Source organism: Curcuma longa, chromosome 11 (genome assembly GCF_044706935.1).
Source record: "Curcuma longa cultivar G26 ecotype Majalengka, Jawa Barat chromosome 11, ITB_CL_G26_1.1, whole genome shotgun sequence".
In the NCBI taxonomy this organism is placed as follows: Eukaryota; Viridiplantae; Streptophyta; class Magnoliopsida; order Zingiberales; family Zingiberaceae; genus Curcuma; species Curcuma longa.
Genome location: NC_133871.1, coordinates 23,454,634 through 23,467,803, shown reverse-complemented (window position 1 = coordinate 23,467,803; position 13,170 = coordinate 23,454,634). Strand labels below are relative to the sequence as shown.

The following is a 13,170-nucleotide window of genomic DNA, read 5'->3' as shown; positions in this document are numbered from 1 at the left end:
GACCATGCTCGTTATTATGGGTTGGTATACCTTGATTTAAAAAATCATAATTTGATCTGATTGGAGATGACACATCAAACATAAGGCTGACTAGTTTGGTCTCATACCCTAACTCCACGTCTGAATTCCATACTTATACTCCCTACGCTAATAAGGTGGTCAATCTCCGATTCGGCTCCTCGCCCGACTCGACAAGTAGCTCGATTCAAACACAGCACCTGACTTCTCGTTAAGCTCCATTCGAGTTTAGCACCAAAACTCGGAATCCATGCCATGTCTCGGCTCCAAGTCTCGGATAGCCTCGATCTGGACTCTCTTTGTCGCCTAAGCTCTACTCTCCCAATGCCCTACTTAGTGCTTGACTGACTCTGCTCTCATTATTCCATCATTTAGCTTGTTAAATCACCATTAGAAGGACATATGCAATGATATAATATTTGACGTAATTCGCTTATTCTATTGAGATGGTATAATTTATGATGACAAGATTTGATGTCATACCAGGCATGGGTGATAAAACCATTCATTATGGCGGCGGCGATGATTAAATATTCTTCTTATCTCTGATAGAGCATCTCCATTTCTCGATGTGACATCCTTTTTATCGAAGATGAGACATCTTATTCCCCGATAATCCTATAAAATAGCCCCTCCTAGCACCGGTAAAGATACGCCATAATACACAAACATACTTCCTTCTCTCTTCCTAATTTTTTATTACTATTTCCGGACAACTGTCTGACTTGAGTGTCGAAGCGACTGAGCTAGGGCACCCTTGACTTCCGTTCTCACATTCTTCCTTCTCCTTACAGCTTGCCGATGCATCAAATCTTGATATTTTTCTCCTCGAAGTCGGTCATGGGTACCGTGTGACTCTGTCAACATGTAAGTCAGGTGTCTGATGACTCATCCCGAAACGATCTCAAATAAGAACCATTATTTTAATAGAATTTTGCATAAGTTATTTGTTAGCCAAATGTCAACTTTTCATAAGTTGTTTTGATGTAGTTATAAAGAATTTAAGTTTATTTTATGATTCTAACATATTTGTCAAATATATAAATGTAAAATTTTGACACGTAAGTACGGGAATTGTTTATCATTTTTTTCATTAATATCACATTTCTCCATTGTTACACCTCCAAAAACGTGTCATTTTAGCCATTAAAAAAATAATTTTATATATTATTTAATATCATGTCGTTTTATTGTTTAAGTTTGATGTAATTTTCGTAGCTCCACGTGTTTAGGAAAAAAATATTAGTTTTTGTAAAAATAAATAGCATATTTAAAACGATCGAATATCGTGTTCGCTTCGGGAATTTAATACCATTCGATTCCAAAACAAAAGCAGAAAAGGAAGGAAAAAAAGGGGAAAATTTTCGATTTAAAGAAGCGTCTGGATGCAATCCGAACCCCTCCCGTCCCGTGTATTAGTAACCAACCGCCTCCCTCCACGTCTCCGGCGAGCGCTGTGGAGCTCCGAAGAAGGGTCCTCAACTCCTTGAATCCAAGATCTCGCACGCAGATCCATCTCCTACCGATGGGAACCGGAGCATGCGCCATGGAGGTCCTTGGAAGCCCCAGCTTCACGGCGGCCTGCCTCTTTATCGCGCTCTCCTTATTTTCTGTTGGCCTCAAGTCGTTGCTTCCTGGGGGTCGGATCCCTGGGATCCGCCGCAGGAGGAAGAAGCCCGTCCGGGTTTACATGGATGGGTGCTTCGACATGATGCACTACGGCCACTGCAATGCCCTGCGCCAGGCTCGCGCCCTCGGAGACCAGCTCGTTGTTGGGGTGGTGAGTGATGACGAGATCAAGGCGAATAAGGGGCCGCCCGTCACCCCGCTTCACGAAAGGTGCATATTTGAGATTTATCTCTATGTCGCTAGAGAAATTGTTTCTAGGTTTAGTGATTGTATTGCCTTTCTCTAATAAAATAATAGTTTTATGGTAATTGTTCTGATAATTACCATCTTTTATCTTTTTGCAGTCATGATATTGATTTCTACGGTAATTAAAGCTCTTTTGCTGTTTCTTTTTCATCCTTTGTCTCTACATCTTATATGAAGATATCTACCAGCATGCCCATTTGTAGTTGCTTTGTATCCATTTATTTGGTCCTTTTGCCTTTTTTTTTTATCCACCAAGCTGAGAGGAAGCATTCCTATAATGTTTGTTCCAAAAGCAGTTGCACATCCAAAATTGATTTTGGTGCATGTTTATTTAACTTACTCTATTTTAATCTTAATTTAATTTCCCGATCAGAGAGGATATTCATGCATTTATCAACTTTATCGTAGGTAGGTTACACTCCTCTGATTTTTATATGAATGTTCTCATCCTATCATTTCCACACTTCATGCATATAGTGGAGTTGCAAACACCATTCACACGTTGTGAACAATCATGACATTTTCTTTTTCGTTGAAATAGATGCTGAAGAGGAAGATATTAGTGAAGTTAATGTTCAATTCATCAAGATCCAAAAGAAGTATGAAGATATACTAATTTTTCATATAGTGGAAGGGACAACTAAAGAAGATAATGAGAAAACTATGTTGAACAAAATTGGTTAGACAATTATTTCTTATGCATAAGAAATGATGGCATAAGAAAGATGTTGATAACTCACCTTGAGTTGATTTCTCCTTTGGTAGGGGCAAATAATTAGATCAGGAATTTAATCTTCAAATGTTCTAGACTTGGCTAAAGCTTATTTTGGTAGATCTTTTACTTAAGAGGATAAGTTAATCAAGGGAACTTTGATTTGGTGATTATTTTGTTCAGAGAATAAGACATTTATCCCAAGTTCTATTGAAGACTTTTACTTGTATAATTATTTTGTTCCTAAAATAGTTTGACTTATCTTCTGTTTTGATTGGGTGGGATGTGGGAGTCTTTAAAAGGGACCCAATCCTCCCCTGTTATTCATTTGAAAATTAATAATATCTCTATTTGTGAGTTTTTTCTCCGTGTGAAATTGTTGTTCCTTGTGTTGGATCTTTTATTTCTTCTTTCTTTCTTGCATACCATTCTTCCCCACTTTCTCTCCCTACTAGGACACATGGTATTATACTTTGCCCCCTTGTCATTTGAACTTGTTTTACTTATCCACCAATTCCTTTTACTTTCATCTTTCTAACTGTCAGGTTACATGAAATGACCAGTTAAGAGCAACTTATATATATGTACGAAAAAAATTTCATAACATTGATTATGTTCTTAGTCTTAGTGACATTGATTTGCCTTGTACAATTACAGTACATGATTTCATTAGTTCTTTTGGTAATACATTACGTTTCCCTTTTGCTAGGATGACAATGGTTGGTGCAGTGAAGTGGGTTGATGAGGTCATTCAAGATGCTCCTTATGCTATAACTAAAGAATTCATGAATAAGTTATTCACTGAATACAATATAGATTACATCATCCATGGGGATGACCCTTGCCTGCTTCCAGATGGTACTGATGCATATGCTCTGGCCAAAAAGGCTGGCCGATACAAGCAAATTAAAAGAACAGAAGGAGTATCAAGCACTGATATTGTTGGTACTTATCCTTGTCTTGATTTTGTTTTTTCCCCTTCTAATTCACCTCACCTTTGACAGGGTTGAATTCTTTGTTCTATTTATGTATCTTATCCAAAAAGCTTATGCGATAAGGAAAGAACCCATCTGTAGCCAAGCCTTATGTTTAAGTTGACTTAACTTAACTAGAGTAATATTTTTTTACATTATGGACTTGAAATATTCAATCTGAATTCTTTGGGGTCTCTCACTACATGCAAGTAAATTGCAACATGTTGTGTTGGACCGACGGAATCCACATATCTCCACAATGGTATGATATTATCTATTTTAGGCATAAGCCCTTATGATTTTGTATTTAAGCTTTCCCCAAAAGACCTTATACTAATAGAGATATTTTCCATCTTATAAACTCATAATCTTTTCTATATATTTCTAATGTGGGACTTTGATTGTAATCCCAATATCCTTTCCTTAAATGAAGGACCACCATACTCCAATCGATGTTACTCCTTTCCACTACATTTGGGTGCACGCCTTACGTATACTACACGGAGCACCACCTGCTTCGAGAGCTTATCATGGATTTTACCAGAAGTCCTCCTATCATTATTCCCATGGTTCAGGCCTCCCCTACCTCCTTTGTTTTTTCCTGTGGTTCCCCACATGGTTCCACATAGACCATGACTTTGATACCAATTGTTAGGACCAATGAATCAACATATCTCCACAATGGTATGATATTATCCACTTTGAGTCTAATCCCTCATGATTTTATTTTTGGGATTTTCTCTAAAGACCTCATACTAATGAAGATATCTTCTATCTATGTAACCCATGATATTTTTTCCATGTATTTCTAATGTGGAACTTTTGATTGTAATCCCAACATGTTGTACTATCACTTTCACCACTTTTTTTAGTGTTTCTACCTTCAAAGTTCTAGGAGCTAAGTTTCATTCCATGTGGTCATGTACTGTTGATTCTCCTTTGTATATAATGATGGACAATTTTCTTATTTGTCAAAGCATTAACTTATTTCTTTCATTATCAACGGCATGTACAGGTCGTATGTTACTTTGTGTAAGGGAGAGATCACTAAATGGCAGTAACCACTCTTCTTTGCAACGGCAGTTCAGCCATGGACACAATCAGAAAGTTGACAATGTAGGGTGCGCTATAGGAACTCGGATCTCCCATTTCTTGCCTACATCTCGGCGAATAGTGCAATTTTCAAATGGCAAGGTCTAATGTTGGAGATTTCTAAGTAGCTTTTATTAATCGAGTTCACATATTTGCTGCTATTATTTGACTATCATTTCTATTCATCACCATAAAAAAATTCAATATTTTCTTAATTGTAGGTGATAATACAACCTGAATAGTTTTGATGTTTGGTTAGTGATTGGCAAAATTTATGCTATTAAAATTGTTCTTTTAGTGTGACCATCCTAAATCTTGAAGAAAAGCAGTATTATTTTATATAATTGATCTTCCCCCCTTTAGTGTCAATCGCATATTTACTGTGATTCATAAAACATTGTTCTTATGGTTTAGACATGGTGTTGGTCTTTGGAGATAAAATATAGCAGCCATGGAAGGTGTTTTCATATGAATATATAGTTAGAAAACATGTGCTCATTATCTGTGCTCTAAGTATAGCAAATTGTTTTTCTCATTTAATCTTTTATGTCCTGATTAAAGACCTAAAATTAACTGCTCTACTATTTTCTCCACAATGATAATGATGACAAATTTAGTGCATATACAAACAGTGTGTTGTGTGTGCGTATACACCAGTTTAATAATCTATTAGTTCTTGCTTGTTCTTTGGCTTTAGACACATTATTCATCTGTACCTATCTTCTCCCATTTCACATACAGGGTCCTGGACCTGATGCTCGTATAGTTTACATTGATGGTGCATTTGATTTATTCCATGCTGGACATGTGGAGGTGTGATATGCTTTCTTTTCCCTGTTTATATTGTGTATCATAAATGCATGCATCAATTGAATATCTAGAATGATTGGATGAGGTTCTCTTTTATAGTTTTGCAATAATGTTATCTTGTAAAACTCAGGGAATATAAATCTAGTTTGCTAGAAATAGCAAAAGTAAAAAAAATATAATAATAAAGTTATAGAAATAACATAAAAATTTAGATTTCAAGCTATTTTTGTGATTTTATTTTATTTTATTTGCATATGGATGTGCCTCACTCTAAGCATGGCAAAATTGCATGCTTTATGCTCCAGCACATCATGATCTCAGTTGGACAATCAATAGTTGAATCATCTCCACTATTTGAAGTTCAAACACCAGCCTAGGTTAGTCCCATGCTTAGGTCTTATACATTGCTCTTTCATGCTACCAGTCTGTATTGAAACATATGAGTCTTCAACCTTGAGGTAAGTTAATTATGCTATTGATAAAAAGGCCTGGTTTATTTTGTGGTCAAACTATTGAGTCCCCAACTTATTAATCAACACAGCTTTCAACAGTTTAGATGTGAATAGTTAGATAGTGTTTTAGGTCATGTTCCTCTGTTTTAGGTCATAAATAGTGGATACGTTTCTGTTACTGATATTCTTCTAGCATACTTTTGTTTTGGTTTTTGAATTAACTTCATATATTCACCATTAATTATAGAAAAGGTGAAAAAAAAATCCAGTGTACAATATTGGAGCATTATGGCATTTCACCTTTTTCCTCTTAGACAGTTATAACAAAGTTTTTGGTTGCTTTGTTGCAGAACCTTTCTTTTTGTGATTAACATCCAGTCTAGCATTGTCTTTGTACAGATACTGCGACTTGCTCGAGAACTTGGAGATTTCCTACTTGTGGGAATTCATACGGATCAAACAATCAGGTTACTTTACATCAGTTGCTGGATCATAATATCTTCAGCAGACATTTTTCATGTATTGTTGTGAAAGTTTCTTAAGAGTAATGATTGTTTGATCTTGTTTTCATTCGCAGTGCCACTCGAGGACCCCATCGCCCAATAATGAATCTCCATGAGAGGAGCTTGAGTGTTTTGGCCTGTCGTTATGTAGATGAAGTGATAATTGGTGCTCCTTGGGAAGTTTCGAAAGATATGGTAGGCCACTGTCATACTTTCTTTGTGTGATCTTGGGTTGTTAGAACAGGTTTCTCTCAAGAAAAGAATTGTATTCTTAATCAAAGCTTTGGTTGGTTGCACTAATAAGATGATTAATGCTTTATCATCTCTGTAGTTATTGACAGAGATAAAAGACACGTGTTAGTGTGGGTAATCATATTGCTTGTATAACTCTTACAGAAGTAATAGTTTAAGGAATAGTCTTTTCGTGAATTGGTATAATAGTCATCTTGCATTGTTCTTGTTGGAATTCCAATTAATGTAGGTTAAGGTAATTATTGAACAACTAATAGTTGTTTGGTATAGTGGTAAACGGGGTAATTCTGAAAGACTTTCCGCCAAAGGCCAAGGCTTTAAATCCGTATAATGACACTATTAGGAGGGGTTTAATCTGTCGCTCATGAACCGAATAGGAAATTGTCTCACATCAAATGTGGTGGGGAACACCTCCTGGTCAAAGACAAAAAAAAATTATGAATAAATGCTTCTTGTTATATTTTTGATTTAGATCTTCACTATAATGATTCAAAATCCTGTGTGTTGATGAGTATCAGCATCTTATACGATTTGATAAATTATTGTTAGATATATAGTTAACTTTTATAGTTGATTCTACGTCTTCTAAATCTTAAGAGAACCTTTCCTTTGAATTTCAACATTTGGTCTGAGAACTTTGGCTGATGCACATGAAAAAATTGGTATTAATTATGCACTAATTTTCTTTCTGTTATTATATGCTCTTGCCTTTGTTTGGGAGGATGCTTGTTTAGGTGCTAGTAATTTGCCCCATCCTTTTTTTTATTGGCATTTTTCAGCACTAGACAAGATCTCTCGTATTCACTACTAGATTAATTGACAATCCTTCATTGGTATGCTGCAGATCACCACCTTTGATATCTCTTTGGTGGTTCATGGAACTATAGCTGAAAATATGGATTTCCTGAAGGTACCTTAATATTCTCGTATGTATAATAAGATAGGAATGTGAATAGCAGGAATATTCACACCATTATTGCATAACTATGTAGGAGGATTCAAATCCATATTCTGTTCCCATGGCTATGGGAATCTACAAGAAACTACAAAGTCCTTTAGATATCACAACTAGTACAATTATCAAGAGAATTGTTTCTAATCATGAAGAATATCAGGTATGGTCAAATAGGTTATGAGATTATCATGTTTTAAAAGATACATTTTTGTTTGCTGTTTTCCTGTATCGACTTTTTTATGATTAGATTCTAAAGGTTGATCTGCTACCATATTTGATTCGTGTAACTGAAGTAGTGGTCGGCTGGTCATCCACTCATTCCTACATGCTTCATCTCATTTCTATAGCATAGTCGTAAAACACACCTTAGGAAATTTGTACTACAAGCACTGATGTTCTAGCAAGGTATAAAGTGCATGCAAACTGCCATCTGCATAGAACATATGACAAAAATGATCAAAGATACTATAGTAATAACAATGACTAACATACATAGGGTAAACCATTAAATAGAACAAATGTTTACGATAATGATAACTAGTTATAAGCCATTAAATAGGTAACAGAGTTTTGAGTTAATTTAGTAAATAAACTGGCTTAAATGAACCAAATAAGACTTTGTTTCAACTGAACATGCATACCACAGATACTGTATGCCGCCATGTCATATGCAGCTACTATGCAGTCCCATAGAAAATTTGACTAGGCAGCCACATGTGTTTCTACTAGTTATAACTAGGCAAGAAAGGTTGGATCTTCTGCTTACTTCTGGAAGGTTCTAGCTTTCTTCCAAGCAGCATCTGATCTATGGATTATTCATGCATATGTAGGTTACATCGCGTCTGTTCTTTTGACACTGGTAATTCCATAAAGTATTTGAAAAATAAATCTTTCTGCTATCGCTTAGCTAGTCGCTGATACTTGTTATTCATGGTTTTGCTGCCATCAATGATCATGCTGTTAATAAGTTTGGTTGACCATTGGCAGTACATGACTATCACAATTACATAGTCCTGAATAATAAAATGAATGATTGGTTACTGATTCGGTAAACCCTTTCTTTTACAACTTTGCAGATTTAGATCATTGCTAGTTGCCTCGTACTGAATTATTCAACAGTTTGGTTTTGTACATTTGATGAGTGAATTTATGAGAGGCCATACTAAGTGGCAGTACTTTTGCATTGTGCAGAAACGAAACGAGAAAAAGGAAGCAAGCGAAAGGAGGTATTACGAGAACAAAAGCTATGTCAACGGTGACTAACACCCGCTTAGTCAACTAGGAAACGTTATTCTTGAAAGCCCCACATTTCTTCGAACGCCTGCAGAGGCAGTTGTTGCAATATCGAGCAAGTTCATCAGGCTTGAGTTTTGTTTGTTCTATAATTTTTCACAGAAGCTCATTATGCAGCTATATATATATCTGCATCAGTTTACAGGGTGTAATGTTACCAGTTAGTTAGGCCAATAGTCTGGGGCAACAATGGATCACTTTATTTTTAGTTTTGACTTGCATAAATGTGTTTTATTAATGATTATATCTTTGCAATGGATTTTCTTTAGGTATCTTCTGCCTCTGCCATCCCAGTTCAGTAACTAAGAGCTTCTAGGCGTAATTAAACTGGAATATGATTTTATAATTTTTTACTTCATATTAAAGCAGAATTATTGTATATTGAGATAATTAAAATAGTTTTAATGAAATTAAAATAATTTTAATCAAATATTAATAAAGAATGTTTTAATATAATTATACTCTATATATAATCATTTTGATTAAATTAAATTAATTTATTATAGTAATATTATAATAAGTCCTTTTCATTTTAACATAATTGGTTAGTTGGTGATAAATGGAAATGCAACACGCATGACAAAAGGTTACCTTCATAATTTTTACCCTTTATTTTAATCTAAATTCGCTTTTGAGATATTCTGAGAAAGTAAATGTTCTTTCTGTTAAAAGGACGAATATAAAGGATGTTTGCGAAAATGTATAAAGATCCAACGGGCAATAAACCCCCGTGGCATAATGCCCGACAAGGTCACGTGCTTCGACGGTGCCGTTAACTATTGCTTTTTCTGTATTCCAGCGTTTAGACGAAAGTGAGAGAGGGGGACGAAGCCACCGCCCCATTTTGTGTGAGAGAGACAGCGATTCCTTTCCAGAACCCTAATCTCTTGTCTGAAACCTGTGATTTCGGTTCTACTGGAGAGATTTTATTTGGGGAGCTCGATCGACGCGCTCGCGCTCGGTATCGACTTCACAGCGGCGGCTTGTGGCTGATTGTTTGGGATTTGAGGTGGAGACTGGGTGCCTGTGAGCCGATGCGCTTATTGCTCAGCTTCCGGCAAGGAGTTCTTGTTCGAAGGGTCTTAATTGGTAATGGATCTATAGTTATTGTCTGCTTTCTCAGAAATGCCTCTTCGTTTTTTTCCTCCGGTTCAAGATCAAGCTAAAGATCGCGCCTTCTATTGTTTTAATGCGGCTTTTATGTGTTTTTCTTTGACGAAATTGTGGATTTCTGCTAAATCTTCCTGGAAATCCTTCTGCTTTTAGGTATCGATTATTTGAACTGATCTGTGGTTCATCTTCTTTGTTTGATTTCTTTTTTTTTTAGTTTTTAATTTGATGCTGATTATTCAGATGTTATTTGATCTCGTTAAAATGCTTTGATTGTGCAGTAGTTGTTCTGATTCAGAGATTGTTCTTTTTAATTTTCTTCAGATCATTGTTTCGGCTTGGAGTCCAATTATTCCCCCAGGGCAGTAGCTAAATGTGACATCCAAAGTTGATTATTACTACTGCAAAATACTTTTTGATCTCCTTTGTGTTTCTTACGTCTCTCAAGTGTTGGGAACTGGAAATTTCAAAAGATTGCAAAAGTTTGAGCTTTAACATCTCAATTAAGTTGGAGAGGAATCTCAGGGAAGGAACTTTCGTTGGGCAACAAATCCAAAAAAAAAGAAAAGAAAAAGAAAAAGAAAAAGAAAATGCAACCAAAAGCAAGAATCTATGCTGATCCTTCCTCCGACCTGGATCATTTCGACCTCCTACCTGACTCAATTGTCCTCCTAATCTTCAATAAGCTTGCAGATGTTCGATCGCTAGGCCGCTGTTCTGCTGTTTCTAAGCGGTTCAATTCCCTTGTCTTCTTGGTCCACGATGTCTATATTAAGATTGATCGCGTGGTCACTGTTGATGGTGATTCTGACGATCCACAAAGCTCATCCTCTCCCAGGCAACGGCCCCTTTTTGCCAACCTCCTAAAACTGATGCTCTTCTCGCTCCTGAAACCCTTCCAGAACGTCCGCGGCATCAAAGGAAGTAGCAAGCCTGTCTTCCCACAGCTCTCCCATCACTCCCCTGCACAAGTTCTCAAGGACTTCACCCATGTCCACAACCTCCGGATTGAACTACCATCAGGCGACGTTGGAACTGAAGAAGGGGTTGTTCTAAAATGGAGAGCTGAGTTTGGAAGTACTCTCCAGAAATGTGTGATCTTAGGAGGTACTAGGGTTGATCAGAAGCCTGTCTCTTCTGAACTCGAATCACCTGTAGAAGACAATGGAAGCATTCCTGAAGCATTCTACACTAATGGAGGTCTCAAGCTTCGTGTTGTCTGGACAATAAGCTCACTTATTGCTGCTTCCACAAGGCATTATCTTCTCCGGCCTATCATAAGGAACCATCCAACTTTGAAGAACTTGGTTTTGACTGACACAGATGGGCAGGGAACCTTGTGCATGGGCGAAGAACAGCTCAAGGAGTTTAGGGAGAAGCCACTGGCACCCTTGGGATCTTCAAACAGGACACAAGTTCCAGCTTCTAACATGAAGTTAAAGTATGCTCCCATCTTGGAACTCCCAGGTGGGATGGCATTACAAGGGGCAACACTGGTTACTATCAAGCCGTCTTCTGATGGAAGCAGCACTATCAATACAAGGACTGAAACTGATGCCTTCATTTCTGGAGCGTTTGACGGCCCATTCAAGACCGCAGTGAAGACACTGATGAAGCGACGGACATACCTTCTGGAAATGAATGGTTTCTAGACGACTGAACTTTCCTTCTTTCTCCACACTGATGAAGTAGCATTTGTATCCTCTGAACTCTTCCCTGAAGGTGCAAATTGCTATCTTACCTTAGGTGTGAGCTAGTTTGTGTTGTGTTATGATGCTTTGCGTCTGTATAGCAATAACAACTATGCATGTAGAAGTTACATGAGATAAATGTCAAGTATCTGTGTAGCTTACTATTTCTATGCTAGCCATTCCTTGTACTTGCATTGCATTGTGTATCAGCTATCTTTGCTCATTATTGACTCCCATATGGCTCCGAATTGTAGGGTGGAAATGGTTGTGTTAACATTTATTTCTCAGTTCGTTCATTCTTAGTGGTTGTTGTTTGGATGGTCAAAAAGTTTCTTTACTGATTATCCAGCTTCAAAAAATTGACTGATGCACTGTCGATAGAAAAGTAGTTGCATCCATTTAATAAAACAACTTTCATACTCACACCTTTGATGTTAAATCTTGGTGTCTCACTTCACTCTCACAATTTAGAAATTTGAGTTCAGAGTAGTTGTTGAGTTTGTGACATCTTTTAGCTGTATTTATTAAACAATAAACATCATTAGATCACCTAGTTGACTTAACTGAGATGGTATCATATTGCATGCTTATCTCTGAGCTGGCATCTGCAGCAGTATTACCAAATAATGGCCTCTTAAATATGGTTCTAATATTAATTGCAAATTAATACTTAGATTAATGATTCAATGTGATCCTTTCCACAAGACTCCAGTGGTAGTGTTTCAGATCAATTTCCTATTGATGGCACACAGACATTGGGACCATTGTAAATAGTCCCTGACACATTTGCAGATGCTGTGACAAAACTATGTTTTGGGATTAAGCTACAATATCAAGACTAACATCTGATTTGAATAATATTTTCTTCAAGCAAGTGGAGAGGAAAATTAATAATTGACTTAATACGAAGGACCTTTATTCACTTATAACACTTAATAAAATTGGTGGTTTCTGCAGCCAATTCCTTTTTCAACAACATAAAAAAGGGGGAAATGGAAATTAATAATCTGTCTACGTAATTTTAATCATGGATTAAAGTAATTATAAGACAGATAAGAAAAAGAGTATAGAGAGAAAAAGGCAATACAACTAATATTACAACACATTAAATGCGATATTAATGTGGGATAAGATCTGCTTCATTGTAAGTTTTTCCCAGATTTAATTACCGTTTTTGTTTTTTTGTTTTTAATTTCTAGCAGAATTAAGCAAAAATATTACGTGCTGATTTTTTCTGTTGGTATTGATGGTGGTGATGGGTCTCAGCGTCGACCTCCGGTGGGAGATCGGCGCCATGCATATCTTGCTTCTGCTCTTCGTCATCGTCGGATTCCTCCAGTTCTGCCGCAGAGCATGCAACTACCACGCGGCGAGGGCGACGGCAGATTCGGCAGGCAGCGTCGACGAGGCGACGTCGGCGATGGCGGCGGAGG

General features: G+C 36.9%; 2 protein-coding genes across 2 annotated transcripts; both read left to right on the top strand.

Annotated features, from left to right (window-relative positions):
• The first annotated feature begins 1,376 nt into the window (after positions 1–1,376).
• Positions 1,377–9,211, top strand: LOC141840011 (ethanolamine-phosphate cytidylyltransferase-like). Its single transcript, XM_074727891.1, has 9 exons — positions 1,377–1,857; positions 3,315–3,550; positions 4,595–4,773; positions 5,413–5,484; positions 6,333–6,400; positions 6,511–6,631; positions 7,533–7,598; positions 7,681–7,803; positions 8,835–9,211. Exons 1-9 carry the CDS (start codon positions 1,544–1,546, stop codon positions 8,904–8,906), a joined length of 1,251 nt encoding a protein of 416 aa, XP_074583992.1. The 5' UTR covers positions 1,377–1,543; the 3' UTR covers positions 8,907–9,211.
• A 551-nt stretch (positions 9,212–9,762) lies between these two features.
• LOC141841070 (F-box protein At4g18380-like) lies at positions 9,763–12,017 on the top strand. The gene is made up of 2 exons (XM_074729194.1): positions 9,763–10,025; positions 10,371–12,017. Exon 2 carries the CDS (start codon positions 10,637–10,639, stop codon positions 11,696–11,698), a length of 1,062 nt encoding a protein of 353 aa, XP_074585295.1. The 5' UTR covers positions 9,763–10,025; positions 10,371–10,636; the 3' UTR covers positions 11,699–12,017.
• Positions 12,018–13,170: the final 1,153 nt, after the last annotated feature.

Coding starts and splice junctions, on each gene's coding strand:
- LOC141840011 (XM_074727891.1), top strand. CDS start 1,544: ATGGGAACCGGAGCATGCGCCATGGAGGTCCTTGGAAGCCCCAGCTTC. Junction 4,774..5,412: donor TGCAATTTTCAAATGGCAAG/GTCTAATGTTGG, acceptor TTTCACATACAG/GGTCCTGGACCTGATGCTCG. Junction 6,401..6,510: donor CATACGGATCAAACAATCAG/GTTACTTTACAT, acceptor TTTCATTCGCAG/TGCCACTCGAGGACCCCATC.
- LOC141841070 (XM_074729194.1), top strand. CDS start 10,637: ATGCAACCAAAAGCAAGAATCTATGCTGATCCTTCCTCCGACCTGGAT.